Source organism: Eptesicus fuscus, chromosome 10, assembly GCF_027574615.1.
Source record: "Eptesicus fuscus isolate TK198812 chromosome 10, DD_ASM_mEF_20220401, whole genome shotgun sequence".
NCBI classification, from domain to species: Eukaryota; Metazoa; Chordata; class Mammalia; order Chiroptera; family Vespertilionidae; genus Eptesicus; species Eptesicus fuscus.
In genome coordinates, this window is record NC_072482.1 from 11,945,031 (window position 1) to 11,961,165 (window position 16,135).

General features: G+C 53.9%; 1 protein-coding gene and 1 long non-coding RNA gene across 4 annotated transcripts; one reads left to right on the plus strand and one right to left on the minus strand.

Moving 5' to 3' along the window:
* Positions 1-203: 203 nt before the first annotated feature.
* Positions 204-10,545, minus strand: LOC114228844 (uncharacterized). The gene is made up of 5 exons (XR_003614963.2): positions 10,509-10,545; positions 4,232-4,403; positions 2,075-2,225; positions 755-937; positions 204-494 (listed from the first exon to the last, which is right to left on the minus strand). It is a non-coding gene; the product is annotated as an uncharacterized LOC114228844 (long non-coding RNA).
* On the plus strand, positions 9,658-15,632 carry GUCA1ANB (GUCA1A neighbor). Of its 3 annotated transcripts, none has more exons than XM_054722221.1 (2): positions 9,658-9,757; positions 15,092-15,632. In XM_054722221.1, the coding sequence occupies exons 1-2, from the start codon at positions 9,749-9,751 to the stop codon at positions 15,425-15,427; spliced, it is 345 nt and encodes a 114-aa protein (XP_054578196.1). In that variant the 5' UTR covers positions 9,658-9,748; the 3' UTR covers positions 15,428-15,632. The 3 variants fall into 3 exon arrangements, with proteins under 3 accessions (XP_054578196.1, XP_054578194.1, XP_054578195.1); XM_054722219.1 differs by lacking the exon at positions 9,658-9,757 and adding an exon at positions 12,177-12,474; XM_054722220.1 differs by lacking the exon at positions 9,658-9,757 and adding an exon at positions 14,195-14,290.
* The last annotated feature ends 503 nt before the right edge of the window (positions 15,633-16,135 follow it).

Genomic DNA, 16,135 nt, shown 5'->3' on the forward strand with positions numbered 1-16,135 from the left:
TAACTCTCCCTTCCTCTCTGTAAAAAATCAATAAAATATATACATTTTTTTAAAAAGCCCCATCTACTTGCTCCAGTGTCAATGGACAGGGTGAGTTGGACCTTCAGAGACTGTGGCCATGAGGTGTTCCCCAAATGTTTTTGGTTGGAGACATGCCTGTGGTCAACCCCGGCTCACCCATCCACCCACCGCCATGGCATTCCTAGAACCAATTCCTGTTCCTTCAAGGAGTATCTGTGGAGGCCTGGTGCTGTGCTGAGGTTTTGGGGTGCATGGGGATATAAGAGAATTTGAGAAGTATTATTTATACTGGAGAGCATCTTGGGGTCTCATCCGGTAGGTAAGGTTTTACATGATTCAAGGTGGCAGGCCACGATGACCGAGCACAGAACAGTGATGCTGTCACTAATACACACAGCAGGAATTTTAGAGCAGGGCGGTCAGCGTGAGCTGGAGAAGTCCAGGAAGGCTGCTTGGAAGAATCAGGACTTGAGCTGGCCCATGAAGGATGACGAGGATGTTAATAGAGAAGGGAAGGAGCTCATTCTAGGGCACACACACATGCCATCCATCCTTCCACCCTCCTATCTCTACATCATGGTTCCTCCCACCGTCTACCTAGGAAGGGCCCAGGGAACCCCAGATGCCCCATCATGCCCTGGACATCTTCACAACCCACCCCAGTGCTCTAGACACTCGGGTACAAGACAAGGGCTTCTTCCGTGGAGACCTCTGAGGTATGAGGTCCTCTCACCTGGGTAGCTCCTGGCTCTGGCACCCAGAACCAGTCCCAGCAGGGCCCTCATGGAGTGGCTCCATTCCTATGCAACTTCCATTATGTAACTAACGTTCTTCAGAACTGCCGTGTGCCTAGCTCTGGGCTGTGAAGGGTCCAGAGAAATCAAAGGCATGGTTCCTGAGTTCAAGTTGCTTTCATCTGTTTGGAGAGATGAAGAGTGGGGAGGTAAATGAGGAGGAGACGAACAGTGGGTCAGAGATTCAGAGGAGGAGCAACCGGGGTGGGCTGGAGGGCAGAAGGAGGGCATGCAGGAGGTGTGAGGGCCTCTGCAGGGGCTCAGGATGGTGGGGCTGGGAATTAGGGGACAGAATGGAGGTCGCAGCAAGGTTGGCCAGCGCGTGGAAGGCTTAAAAAGGCCAGCTGGGAAGGTCAGAAACAACTCCACCTGGAGATGACTGATTAAATAAATTATGGTTCATCCACACAATGGAATAATAATGCAACTCTAAAAATGAATGAGTCAGCCAACCGTGTCCAGTTATCTTCAAGATAAACTGATAAGCTGTTGACAAAACGGTGTGTGTGGTGTGCTGCCATTTGGGGCAGGATAAGATCTGTTCAAAGAGAAACTTTGGACAGATCCATAATAAATGAACAAAAGTGTTTACTGGCGGGTGGAGGTAGGGGGAACTGGGCAAAGGGGCGATAGGCGTGGGAAGGAGAATTTTCACTGAAGGCCTTTTTACGTTTTTGAATTTCCAACCATGTAAATGTGTTTCCTATTCAAACATTAAAGAAGAATAACTAGGCAGAACCAGCAGCTTTTGCATCACGCTGGCCCCGTCCCAGACACGGAGCAACCTGTTTGGGCCTCAGTCTGTTCATCTGTAAAACAGGCTATTAATTTAAGGTCATTACGAGTCTCAGTGAGCTGGCGGATTATGGGGCCCAGGAGAGCATCTTTGTTTGAACAAGGTCCCCGCGTGACTCAGGAGCATGGTAAGGTTTGAGAAGCTCTGGCTGCCAGGAGCAGGCACGGCTGACCGTGCAGGCAAGGGTGACTGGTAACAGCTGTGTTTTAAGGATGTTCATCTAACACCTGGATGAAGGGTGGGTGGGAAGGAGAAAGTGGAGGCTGGGGGGCGAAGGGAAGGGGCTTAACTCATTAGTGAACGGGATAATGAGGTGGTTAATTGATACCAGCAGGAGGGGATGGGGCCGCACGTGTGTGCTGGTGGCAGAAACAGGGAGAGCGGAGTTGTTTGTGGGACATTTCTTAGGAAGAAGGGAAGGTAAACAGCTTGCATATAGGAGAAATAAAACAAACAAACAAACCCAATTCTGAGCCGGTTTCCTCAGCTGTGCACGGAGCGGCAGTCCCCCCTCCTAGGGGCGTTATGGAGATGAAGTAAGAGGATGGATGTGAAGTGTCCAGCACAGGGCACTCCTTAAGCGTTGTTCATTTCTCCGCACTGTGGTCCCCTTGCTTTCGGAGGAAGAGGGGGAAGCAGGGTGATGCGTGAACACCGGGAGGGCTTGAGGCTGCTCTCCCTGCCCCTACACACCCATTTCACCCCCATTTCAGGCCCATGTTGGTGGGGGCTCAGGGGAGTCTCTGGACAGCCTGGGTTCCGCAGGGAGCAGAGCCGCCCACACCCCCAGTTGCAGTTTCACCCTGTCAGCCTGGAGGCTTTCCCTGAGACCAGGCTGGGGCCCAATTGTCTGTCCAGCTCAGCACCCTGTACTGTTGCTGCTTGGCCCCCGCTTCATCTAATAACAACACCTCACTCCTGCTCCCCCAGTGAAGAAACAGCCAAATAATAGGCTCGCCTCGAAACAGCCCAAAGCCCCGTCCTATAATTAAATCTCTGCTGGGCAATTGCGTAGTAAGTTCTGGAATGTGGGGTGGGATTGGGGCCCGGAAGTTGCAGTCTCCCCAGAGACTCAGGCCTCTGTCAAGTTTGTGGTCTTTCCTCCACCAAAGTCAAGTGCTCCTGGCTGGGAGAGTGCACTCTGACTCGGAGCAGGGCAGGCTGAGAAGTCCTGAGAGTCACCTTCATCGTCCCCCCAGGTCCCTGCAGCTAGCTCTCCAGGGGCCAAGGTCAGACCTCTGGTCATCCTAACTCCCAAACCATACTGAGCTGCAGGTGGTCTGGCCCAGCCCCTTGTTCCAGGCCGGCAACGCCTGGTGCCAGGCCAGCGCCGGAGACAGCTTCCTTTGGCTGCAGGCGGGTGGGCTCCAGCCCCTGCCTGGCATTCCTCTGAGCTGGGCAGGCTCAGAGGACATCAGGCTGGTGTGGACCCCAACAACCTGAGAGGGGGCTCGGAGAGGTCATGACCTGGTGCCTGAGCGTGTGGGGTCCAAGGTCCAGCCCTGGGTGGAGAGAGGTGTGTTCAGGGGTGCTAGGGAGAGACCATGGACTCTGTCGCTGGACCAGGACATGGTGGGAAGGTCCCTGCTGGGGAACAGGTTTCAGTTCTGAGGAGGCTGCTCACGCGGCTGTGACTTGGGCTGAGTTACCACCTCTCTGAGCCTCAGTTTGTTCATCTGTAAAACAGGGCTATTAAGTAAGGTTATTAGACTCAGCAAAGATAGTGGGTTCAAGTACCCAGCCGAACTCAGTGCCTGCGTGTCCCTGTCCCCCTTCTCTACCCTGACTTTGGGCCTGGAGATGCTGAACAGAGAACACAGAGACGGAACAGAGGCGTGAGGGGCTGTAAGAGAGCAGCGCCCATTCAGCAAAGATCCTCAGGAGCAGTGGTCGCCAACCGTTCGGACCTCACGGACCACCAGTTGTCCGCGGACCACCGGTCGGCGACTGCTGTTGAGGGAAAAGTCAACCGGGGCCCAGGAGACAGGGTGGGGCAGGTGTCTACAAGGTCACCTGGAAGGCCAGGCCAAAACAGCCCATTATAAAACACATCCTACAATCTGAAGTAATGTGTGTGTTGGAATAAAAAAGGAATTGGTAAGAACAAAACCCAAAATTCTATGCAGGTTGCAACTGTAAATATTTAAAGTGTATCTGTGCGTGGCCAGGGCTGGGAAGCAAACAGACTGGGAATGCCAGCCCTCCTTGTGGGGCTTTCCTTTTGAGTGAGCTGCTCTGTTGGGAGAGCATTCGTTTTAACTTAACCTTTGTTAACAAATAACAACGAGCACAGTTTAACATGGAGTGCATTTTCTTAGTTTTTTTAAAAAAAATGTTTTTATTGATTTCAGAGAGGAAGGGAGAAAGATAGAAACATCAATAATGAGAGAGAATCATTGATTGGCTACTTCCTGCATGCCCCACACTGGGGATTGAGCCCGAAACCCGGGCATATGCCCTTGACCGGAATCAAACCCGGGGCTCTTTAGTCCGCAGGCCGACGCTCTATCCACTGAGCCGAACCAGCTAGGGCGATTTCCTTTCCTTTTCTTTTCTTTTTTTTTTTTTTTAAGAAGGGGGAACTGGAGATTTGGACATTAGTGCCACTTCTACTACTCACTGTGAGACCACGGAGCCTTCCTGAGCCTCGGTCTCTCCATCTGTAAAGTGGGATGGTGGGATCCAACACTCAGTTGTGGTTTCACATCTGGCTAAAAAGCTGGTTGGCGGGCAGAGCAGAGGCAGAACAGCAAATGCCTGGCACCTCCTGTGTGAGGGGGCCACTTCTGGCTCTGAGGAAAGAAGGGAGAAATGGGATGCCTTAAGCATTTTCTGGGCCCAGCCATCTGCTCTGAACCAGGCCCTGCGCTCGGGCTGTGGGGGCTTTTAACTTCAAGATCAGTCCTTGCCCTCGCTGGTTTGCCCAGTGGTTAGAGTGTCAGCCCAAAGACTGAAGGGTCATGGGTTCGATTCCAGTCATGGGCACATACCTCGGTTGCAGGCTCAATCCCCGGTTGGGGCACATGCGGGAGGCAACCAATCGATGTGTCTCTCTCACATTGATGTTTCTCTCTCTCTACTCCTCCCTTTCACTCTCTCTAAAAATCAATGGCAAAAATATCCTCAGATGAGGATTAACAAAAAGTAAGATCAGTCCTTACCCTTGGGGGACCTGCACTGCCCCACGCACTTCTCACATATTTTGGAGACCAGCTCTTGAACTGGGACTTTGAGCCTTGGGAGCAATTTCTATGCAACTCATCCTGGGTCCAGCTTATTTCTCTCTCTCTCCTGAGAAGAAAAGCAGCCACATCTACCATTCACTGAGCATCTTTCTGTGTCAGACACGGGGCTGAGAGGATTGCACGCATTAACCCACTACCATCAAGTGAGCCCTGCAAAGGTGGGGGCAATATACCCATTTTATGGATGGAGAAAAGACGACTCCAAATGATGTTTACTCATACTCTATAGCCAATCAGTTCAGCTCTTGGGAACATGCCTTCTCCCATAGCTGACATGGATGTGATGTCATTGCTATGCTGTTTGTGGGGGTGAGGAGTTGGAGGCACCCCGGGGGAGTAAGATATAAAATGTGGTGAACACACTGGGTGAACTACACAGTAATTGGAAGCAAGGAACTAGATGTTCATATAGCAACACAGATGAATCTTAAAAACATTAGGGAGCCATCAAAGTAAACAGAATGAGATCTAAAACACACATGGCACTTATGTAAATAAAAACAACATGCATACAAAAGAACAATATGTATATTTTGCAAGAACACATATAAACAAGAAGATACTCATTAAGCACATGAGAATGGTTGCCTCTGGCTGGGGTGGGTGGGGAGTGTAGTTGGAAACTGGAGATTAAGGAGGGAAATTAAGACGATGAGAGAGGAGGCCCTCCTGGGCCAGGGATGATAATGCACCATGAAGGAGATGTGTGAATAGCTCAGCCTCCTGTACTCGAGGGCCAACAAAGGAAAAATACGTAAGGATTAGAGAGGTTAAGTAATTTGTCCAAATCACAGAGCAGGTAAGGAGGGGTGGAGAGAGTATTCAATTAACCGGGCCTGCTTAGACCAAGACACTTAAAACCACCTGCCTGAACCTCAACAGCAGAAAGGCGGGAGGGATGGAGGCTGTGTGTGGGGGAAGGTGTGGGGGCGGTCAGTGGATCCTCCTGTGAGCCAAGCCAACCCGGAGTCTCTCCTCATCCGTCCCAAGCACCCTCTGAGCGCTGTGGGTACAGATCACAGTTCTTCCTTCCCGGAACTTCGATGATCCATAAAATGAGGCCATGCCAGGAGTGTGGCGAGAAGTCAGAAGAACGGGCTTCCAGGAGGAAGTTGAGAAATAATAACGATATGACTCTTGGCACTTAGCTTGCAGCAGGCAGGCACTGCTCTACAACGCAGTCCTTACAACAAGCATTCCAAGTCAAGTCTCTTATCAGCCTCACTTTCCAGGGTAGGAATTCAGGCACAGAGAGTTCACTGATTTGTGGAAGTCACACAGCAGGGAAGATCTGGGATTTAAACCCAGGCAGAGTGATTTACAAGTGAAATAAGACTGATACAGCTTGACTAGCCAGGCCTTCCTAACAGAGGTCTCCCAAGCCACTGCCCCTTGTTGAGGTTCCCACAGGGGGGACCTGGGATGGGGACAGTCCTGGCAGGGCCCACTCTTATGGACAGTCGGGTGGGTCCCTGTCTGAAGTTCTCAGAAAGTGACTCAATTCCCCTTCTTCAAATGTCCAAAATGGAGGAACCCAGCGTCCTCTCTATAACATAAGGAAACAGGCCCAGGGATGGGATGGGACTAAGCTCAGGTCACCTGGGACTCCTAGCAACCAGCCCAACACTCACCCCCTCCTGGGCTGAGACAGAGTGGGGTGAGTGCTGAGTCATGGTGCCCTGCTCCCCCAAACCATCTCCACCCGCTCCAGCCTCCTGGGTTCCTTTCCGACAGATGCTGGGCTAGGACCCAAGCCACTTTCCCCAGAGCCAGACCTGCTGGCCACTCCACCAAGAATGCCATGCTCCTACCTTCCTGCCCTCTCCCAAACAAGATATTACCACCCTAGAGCCTTGGAGATCTTCATCAGAGGCAAGCCCTGCTTGCTGCTTCTCCTCCTCCCTCCCAGCCTCCTCAGAAATTAGGGGCCATAACCATCGGGGTGTGAGATCTGAGCACAGTGCACACGCCATCAACACCCCAACTTCCAATCTGCCTCTGGGCTCCAAAGTCCACCCACTGACCAATAGTCAGGGCTGACACAGTGCCAGGAAGGAAACAAGTCCTGGGCCCCACCCAAGCCAGGGTGTCAGCGGGCAGGAAGTCACCAGCTGCTCTGTTTCCCTCCCCTTGGTCCACCCCCTGACCCCAGGAAGAAGCCCAGGTCTCTCTACATGTGGGATTTCTAACACATTCCTGGGAGGTGCCCACCAAGTCTGGTGTTGGGGAGATGGTACTCAAGGAAGGAGGGGGGTCTGGTGTTTGAAGATGGGCAGCCCATTCAGCAATCCTCCATCAACCCAATTACTCACACATGAGGATAGCTGCTAGTTATTGTGTGCTTATTCCGTGTAGACACTGACCTAAGTGCTTTGTCTAACTCTCTTGATAGGGACCTTTAGTCCACTCATTGTACACATGAACAAGCAGAAGTAAAGAGAGTCAATTACTTGCCCAAGTTTACACAACTAGTAAAATAGTAATTCCAGGATTCAAGCTCAAAGAACCTGACTCCTGGGTCTGTAGTCCCATCCTCTATAACATAACCACCCATCATCTACCCATTTACTGACCATCTATCCATCTACTCACTCATAGACAACCAACCCAGCCACCTGTCTACACATCTATCCATCCATCCCTGCACCTCCTAATCCCCTACTTAAATGGTCTAGGAGAGGGAACAGCAGATGCAAAATCTCAGAGGGAAGAGAATAGGGTATGTTTAAGAATTTAGCTATTGGCCGAAACCGGTTTGGCTCAGTGGATAGAGCGTCGGTCTGCGGACTGAAAGGTCCCAGGTTCGATTCCGGTCGAGGGCATGTACCTTGGTTGCGGGCACATCCCCAGTAGGGGTTGTGCAAGAGGCAGCTGATCGATGTTTCTCTCTCATCGATGTTTCTAACTCTCTATCCCTCTCTCTTCCTCTCTGTGAAAAATCAATAAAATATATTTAAAAAAAATAAAAATAAAAGAATTTAGCTATTGCATAGAGGAAAAATAGCAAGAGTTGAGGCTAAAAAGGTGAGCAGGGCTCAAATCAGGAGGGACCACCCATCTACCATCTATCCATCTACCTACATTCTGCCCATTCCCTATCCCACTCTTCCGTCCATCCATCCATCCATCCATCCATCGTCTCTGTAATTTGGAGGGCATATAAGAAGAGAGAGAAAGAGCTCTTTGCTGCATTTACTGAAAGGATGAAGACCATTCTCAGCAGTCAAACTGTCAACGTTCCAGAAAATGTTGGTATCACTCTATGCACAGTTACTGTAAAGGGTCCCAGAGGTGCCCTGTGGAGAGACTTCAACCACATCAATGTAGAACTCTATAAATATTTCTCTCTTCTCTGCGTCCAGCACAGCTAAAGAGTGGTCTGGTTCCTGAGTAGGGGCAATGGGGGATGGAGAAAATGAAAGAGGCGGACAAAATACAGTAGGGAAAGCTGGGACTGGGTGGGACCACTGTCCTCTGATGGAGAGACAGGAACCCAGAGTGTTTATTTTTTACAGCAAAATACCAGGAAGTTTTACTAAAGCCCAAGACAAAGGAGATTATGTGCATTCTTGTGGCTTCTTTGTATCGTCATTTCTGGGTGGGTCCGGATATGTTTGTTCCTGGTGCTTGGCTGGATTTAGATAATGAAACCCACCCCCTGGCGCCTGAGCTGAAGGTCAGGCTGACAACATTCTTGCCTCTGGCAAGGTGTGTTTCCAAGACGTGGCTCTGCCAATGCCACTGGATTCAGCTGACAATAATTAAGGAAATGCTCATGTGCCTTCCCAGGTGCTCTCTACAGAACTTAGTCTCCCTGGAAAGGAAAAGAAGAGACTCTGGGTTGACAAATGGTGGGGAAATAGAAAGGAACTGGCTATGATTTGCATGATCTGCAGTCACATACAGAACCTGGCCAGGTATTCCACTGGGCTGCCGCTACAAGGTGAGGTCTGTGTGTGCTCATTCTCCATCTGTTGTTATTCAGGAGAATGGTTCTCTTGTTGAAATCAGAAATTTCTTGGGCGAAAAATACATCTGCAGGGTTTGGTGTCTCAAGCCCAGAAAGATGAATTGATTCTTCAAGGAAATGACACTGAACTTGTATCAAATTCACCTGCTTTGATTCAGCAAGCCACAACAGTTTAAAAACAAGGCTATCAGAAAAACTTGGATGGATCTATGTTTCTGAAAAAGGAACCATTCAGGAGGCTAATGAATAAGATCTAAGTTGTCCAGCTACAGAAACTGGGAGATGCTGACTGATTCCTCGGAGTTATTTGTGACATTGTAAAGATGCAATGAAAGCCATGTTTTGAAAAAGAAAGAAGACACACACAGAGAGAGCTAGCGAGAGAGAGAGAGAAAGAGAGAGAGAGAGAGAAAGAGAGAGTGCTCACTCACCAGTGAGTGCCTGGGGGAAATGGGGACTTCGGGAAGTACCTAGATAACTCTCCACTTGTCCCACTACCCAAAGCTCAGGGGTCCTGGGAGACTGTGGGAAGAGGGAATTGCAGAGAGGGTCATTGTCAAGGTTAAAAGAAAGACCTTTCCAGGCCTTGAAACTTCAGCTCCCAGCCCTGCCCCCCTGTCTAAAAGGCCTCGCTGGGCTCTGCCTGAGTGGGTGCGGGGCATGGAGGCAGAGTTCTACTCAGATGCCTTTCTTTGGCTCTAGCTCAAACCCCAAGTGAAAATAGGTAGGGAAGGGGCAGGTGGGACCCTCTGCTTAGGAAGACAGAGGGATTGTGTTGTCAAAGAGACATCACAATGTCACTGCCCACACAAATTCTCCCCCCGGTGGCACTCCCAGTAGCCGCCCAAGAGCCCCTGGGAGCCCCGGGAGCCCCTGACTACCAGAAGTTCCATCTCACCACCAAGGAAGACCCCGGTCAAGGATGCCCAAGGTGGGATGACATCACAGGGCTAGATCAGGGCGGCCCAATGTCACAAGAAGTTTGACTGACAGGATGGAGTAGGAAGGCCTAGCCTGGCCCACCTGTGTGGCTAGGAGCTGGGGACCGCTTACAGAAGGCTTAGGGGCCAGTATCACTGTCGGACTCGTTCCCCTGCTATAGGGCCTGGTGGGGAGCAGGAAATACGCCACCATCCAAGTCCTCTGGTTCTTCTGCCCCTTCACATCCCCAAGACACGTCCTGGACTCTTAGTTTGCATGACCCTATCTCATAGCTAAAGTTTATAGCGTGCTTGAAAGGTCTGGGCACTTTATAGGAACTGTCACATGAGCGCTCATGGTAACCTTATGAGACAGGTCCCCGCGTTATCCCCACTTCCTAGGTGGGAAAACTGAGGCGCAGAGTATTAGAAATGCCAAAGGTCAGGTATCAGTGGGTGGTGGACCTGGAATTTGAACTCCGGGCCTCATGTCACACGGCCTCAGGAAGCTGAGACCCCGTTTGCACCTCCCCATCTATGCCCTTCTGAGTCCCTGCCCCCAGCGCAGGCAAATGTGCCCTCATCAAGGTTCAGAGAGTGTGCTCAGAAGCAGGCTGACAGTAATTATCATTTGCATTGTGCTTGCACAGTTCCCACACGCATCGCACCCCCACAGCAAGCCGATGAAGTAGATAGCAGCCTTATTATCCCCATTTTGCAGATGAAGCAACTGGTTCAGCCACTTGGCCAAGGTTGCCTGACCTGTAAGGGCGGAGTCAGGCCTGGAGCTCAGGTCTTCAGCCTCCAAGACCCAGGCACGTTCCACGGAACCAGGTGCCTCACCCCGTGCCATTTGCATTTCAACAGGGAGGAGGCCTTTCCACCAAAGAGCGAGTTGCTGATGGTGGAATGCCAGGCGTGGGCCAGGCTGGTGGAGGTGCCAGGGGCCTGGAGTAGTTGAGAGGATGGTGTCTCCCCGGAAGACCTGTAGTAATGTCACGTATGAGGTCCTCTGGCCCTGCCTAGAAAGCTCCACTCCTGAGTCACCCTCTTCCCCATTCTCAGCCCTGGTTAAGGGACAAACACATGCCCGGCCTGTCTGAAAGGCCTCGCTGGGCTCTGCCTGAGTGGGTGCGGGGCCTGGAGGCCCAGTTCTACTCGGATGCCTTGTTTTGGCTCTAGCTCCAACCCCAAGTGGAAATAGGGAGGGAAGGGGCTGGTGGGACCCTCTGCTTGCCCTTTAAGTTTCATTGCTCCCTGTGGAATGGGAAACTGAAGCCAGGGCTGCCGGAAGCAGGTAGGGGAGAGGGGCCCTTCCTGAAACTTCTAAGCCAGGGTTCTTACCTCGGCACTGCTGACGTTGGTGCTGAGCTGTCTGTGCACTGGGCCTGCTCAGCAGCACCCCTGGCCTCAACCCACGAGATGCCAGCAGCACCCCCCCCCCCTCCTTGTGACAACCAGAAATGCCAATGGCCCCTGGGGAAAATTCTCTCTCTCTCTCATACACACACACACACACACACACACACACACACACACACACACGCGCACTTGACAGGGAGGACCTGACTGGGGAGGAGATGGTTAAATGAAACCAGATGTTAACCTAGAAAGTATGCATTGAGGCCCCACCCTCCCTCCAGAGCTGCCTGTGCTCTGGGCTTAGTCACCTGCAGCCTCGCTAGGCCCCCAGAAGGGGCAGGGCAAGCCTAGGGCCTCCTGGGCTTCCCCCTCCTCCCCTCCTTGCCAAGTATCCTGCTTCCTCCTCGCTCTCCTCTTCTTCTTCCTGAGACTGTACGGTCCCTCTGTCCCTGGTTCAGTGAAGGCCTCATCCCTGGATGTGCTTGGGGCCCTGGGGCCCCCGACCAGGGTCCGAGGTTTGCAGCAGCAGCAGCAGCAGCTGGGACATAGCTGACTGGTAGGCCCAGGGCAGGTGAGCCGGAGCCAGGGCCTGAGCTGGGCAGAGGGAGGGCAGTGTTCAATTCCTGGCTCCCCCACTAACTAGTCACTAGACATGGAACTTCTACAAGGTGCTTACCCAGCACCTCACTACCTGCATGAACTCAAACAAGTGCTCAGACACCCCTAAGCCTCAGTTCCTGCATTTGAGGAATAGGAGTGACATCTCAAATGGCTCTCAGGAGAACTGGCACTTGATAGATTCTCAATTCTGTTGGCAAAGAGTGTCACCCTTCCTTCTGTGGGGTCTCTGGTAAGACTCCCCTCCCCCACCCGCAACCATTCTGAACACACCTGCCTCCGTTACCCCTGACACCAGCCTCCCGAGCCCCAGGGGCGTGGTCCAAGTGGCTGAGACTGAGGCTGGGCTGGGGAGCAGGTGCGGTGGGGGTTGGGCCTCTGCAGTTCCCTCGTCGCCATGGCCACAGGCTGAGCCCTTCTGTCCTGTCGGAAGGGCCGGAACCCCACATTCTTAGAACCACGCTTCACAGGAAGAAACCCGAGCTGCTCCCGTGGCCCAGGAAAGGGAAGATTCTACTGGGCCAGGCTCTCACCCTCATCGCTCGGGATAAAGCGGTTGCCATGGACTCCACGGCAGTGACTCGCACTGCCCGCAGGTGGCACTGGCAGCGATGAGGGGCAGTGTTGTCTGTCACAACTGGGAAGCGGGTAGAGTGAGTAGACGCCAGGGATGCTGCTAACAGGCCTGCCATGCACAGGCCAGCGCCCCCACAAAGAATCACCCCGCCCCAGATGTCCAGGTGCTGAGGTGAGAAGCCCTGCTCGGCCAGCCTTCATATCTGTGTTCCTACCTGTGAAGTCTTTGTTCCTTGCTCACCCAGGGCCTGGCATATGAGGGGGATAGTTTTGAATGAATGAAGCAACCAATATCGTATCGTCAGCTCTGCAGAGGGATGGCAATTCATAGTATAATTGTCAGTGCATTGTCCTGTCCACGCGGAGGCCAAGAACCCAGAACCCAAACCCAGCATTCAAAGCCCCAGCGTTCCAGCCACCCTGGCCATCTGGCTGCCTGGCCCTCTCGGGGGCCTGGGGTGGGAGGGCGGCCCAGCGCACCCGGCAGGAGCTCAGCACGTTGATGGGACGAGGGCAGAAGAGACTTGGTAGGCCTTGTCCCCACAGTGTAGTGGACACAGGATACATCGTGGAGTACAGGCTGTGGACCTTGGGGTCAGCCAGGCCTGGGTTCAAATCCCAGCCTGGCTTTTACCAGCCACATGACCTCCTTACTTTGTTTTCTCAGCTTGAAGTGGGGTTAACAATAATACCTTCCTTAACGAGTTACTGTGAGGAATAGAAGCGATAATCCACTTAGTTCGGTGCGACTGTGCTCGGGGCCTGTGGTGGAAAACGGTGGCCGATGACCGCCATCACAGCTCATTTCCGGGGCTGGCCCCTCTGCGTGTGATCCCGCACCCCAGGGCGGAGCCTGGAGAGTCGGGAAGGCGCTGAACACCCGCTCACGCCCCTCTCCGGCTTGGCTGTGTGCCATGCGGGGGAAGCCCCAGGGACACAGGCGAGCAGGATGTGGTCCCGACCACTGGGAGCGGTTTGCAGGCTTGTTGGAACCTTAGCAGGAGCCGAAGGACCGCAGTTTGGGAATAGGATGAGGCAAGCGCAGCACCCGGGGGCCGGCCCTAAGGAGGCACTCACTGCCCCACACGACTCCTAGTGAGCACCTCCTTCAGACTGATGCGCTGGCCTCACCCTAGTCCTGCCCTGCACAGACTCACATCCCAAGAGGAGGCCTGAAGCATGGAGGGTGGGGGTGGGGGGCAGGGACTGCAGCGCCAGGGGCTTCCTGGAGGAGGTGTCCCCAGAGCCGCTGGCTTGAAAGGACAGGGAGAATGTTGAAATGCAAAGCTGAGGCCATGTAATACACTCATGGGCAGGAACCTATAGGAGCAAAGGCTGCCTTTGGGAAAGCCCTGGGCGTGTCTGAATTGTGCAAATAGTTTGTAAATTAAATGCAAAGGAGTGTGCATTGGGACTTGAGAACCAGGGATTTCTTTTGTAAAACGGTGGGGCTCAGGGTCAGTAATCTGCAGCTAGGGGCTCTCTCCCAGTCCCCAGGGGCTGCTTCTCTGCAGAAAGGAATTGGCTCCCACCCCCCTACCCCCCCCGCCCCTCTCCCCCCCACACACAGATGTGTCCTGGGAAGCAGCACAGAGCCAGCCTGACACACGCGCATCGTCCCTCGGGTAGCACTGTCGTGCCTCCAAAGATCCCCAGTGAAGTGGGCATTCGGTAGCCAGGAGATAGTGTGGGGTTCAAAGACAGAGGACAGTCAAGGAGGCGACGACAGAGGAAAGAAAGAAATGTCTGTACAACGTGACAAATGTGGCAGCGGGGACCTCCGAGGGGGGGACGCCATCCCTGACCACCCGGCGAACGTGTCTCAGAGAACAGGACACACTTAACAATGGGAGATGTTCTAAAACGGAATGGGCCGGCCGGCGGACGGGGCCAGCCCTCACCACAATTCAGTTCATGTGAAGCCATGTCTATTGCGTTCGCATAAACACTTGGGAGTGAGAGAAGGAATGAGATCTTGCAGGATGAGGGTGAGCGGGAGCTCTGGGCTGAAAGAGAATCTCCCTGATGAAAGGGAGGCAGGGTGTGGGCTTGGGAGACCGCCGGAGCCAAGGCCTGCGGCCAGGAAGGGGAAGCGTGGCCGGAGGATGATGGTAGATGGCAAGGCCTGAACATAGGGTGCGGGGATCCCCACGCTGAAGCTCCTCCTTCCAGGCAGGGCCTGGGCTTCTCTTTCGTGGCTGAAGAAACCAAAGGAGGTTTTGAGGAGAAGGGCCTCGGATCTGGCCATTGGCACGGAAAGATGAACTTGGGTGTGAGTGTGAAGCACAGGAGGCTAAAGAGGCAGGTGATTAGGAGGCAGGAAGACGAGAGAGAGAGAGAGAGAGAGAGAGAGAGAGAGAGAGAGAGAGAGAGAAGAGAGCTGAGTGACCCTGCAGGAGGGAGGGGGTGCTTGGCCAGCGGTGCAGAGGTCAGGCAGGGAGAGAGGGGCCAGAGGAGCGTGACCTGGGGACCCTGACAGACAGGTGGGGTGTGGGAGGAATGGGAGGGTTTTGAGGTGTCCCCAGGCTCCCAGCCTCTGAGCCCGCAGAGGCATCTGCGAAGCAGGTGGAGGTCTGCATTGCGGCGGGTGGGGTGGGTGGGTTGGCAAACCAAACCATGAAGGTGCTGCCTGGAGGTGTCTGGCTGCAGAGCTGTGCTTGCGGGGGGGGGGTGGGGAAGGAGGACTCTGGGGCTCTGACCATGGCCCCTTTGTTTCCCCTCCTGCCCCTGGCCCCAGCAGGCAAGTCCCCTGTGTGATGTCCGCTCTCCCTTTCTCTCCTTCCTCCCAGGACTCACAGAAGCCCTCAGCACCCAGCTATGGGCCGAAGACACCGTTAGGCAAGAAGGGGAAGGTGGCCCTGGCGTGGCCTCCGCTGTCCCGCTCATGGAAGAAGGACCATGAGCAGGCTCTGGCCGCAGCTTACATGCCGGTGGTGGTGGACCTCAGGGGCCAGAACAAGGACAAGCTCACCTTCAATTTCTACACCTCCCAGTACCCCAACACCTTGAGCCCCTTCCGCACCATGCAGAAGCCGACGTGTGGCTACCTGTACCGCCGGGACACGGACCATACCCGCAAGCGCTTAGACATGCCTCCCGCTAACGCGATTTTGTGGCGTTCCTAGCCCTGTGCCAGCCAGAGGCCCCCGCCCGCCCCCTTGCCCAGGATCCCCGGTCCTGGAGGCGAGAGGCTGCGCACCCCAGCGGCGGTGGACCGTGCCGGGGCTGGGATGGCTGTGCCGTGCCCATGACAGCTGTGCCATGCCCCTGTCAGCACTGGTAAAGGGAGGTCTCTCTCCTTGGCAGCAATTAAAGTTTGTTCTTCCTTTCCCTGGCATCTGACCGCGTGTCTGTGAGTGGGTAAACTGAGGCCATGGGGGCGCTTTACAGCAAGGTTATGTCCATGGTCCCGGCTGGGCTCTCCAAGGACAAGAACGAGATGCATCCGCTGACCACACCAGCTCCCGTAGGAGGCCTCGGCGCAGGCTGCAGCAGCCAGGGGAAACAGGACGTGCTGTGGGGGTGAGCCATCCCGAGGGGCCTCGCTTTATAGGAAACCGCTACCTTTGACTTGCCCTTGGTTGGTGGGGATGGACTTCCTGTCTCTCCGCTCGCCCAGGAGAGCTGCCTCCGAGGTTAGTTAGGCTCGTGGGCCATGGACCATGGAGCAAAGGGATGAAGGCAGAGGGTACGTGACCCAGGGCAGTGGCCTGGTGAGTCCCTGGTCACTGCCACCCAGGGTGAATGGTGGGGGCTGAGGCCAGCTCTGAGCAGCCCGTGAGAGCCAACTGTGGGCCTTTCCTCCCAACTTCACAATTAACAACTCGTGTTGG

Bases quoted from the DNA above. Each gene is read 5' to 3' on its own strand.
- GUCA1ANB (XM_054722219.1), top strand. From the start codon at position 12,397: ATGCTGCTAACAGGCCTGCCATGCACAGGCCAGCGCCCCCACAAAGAA. The intron at 12,475-15,091 runs GTGAGAAGCCCT...CCTTCCTCCCAG, and splicing joins CCAGATGTCCAGGTGCTGAG to GACTCACAGAAGCCCTCAGC.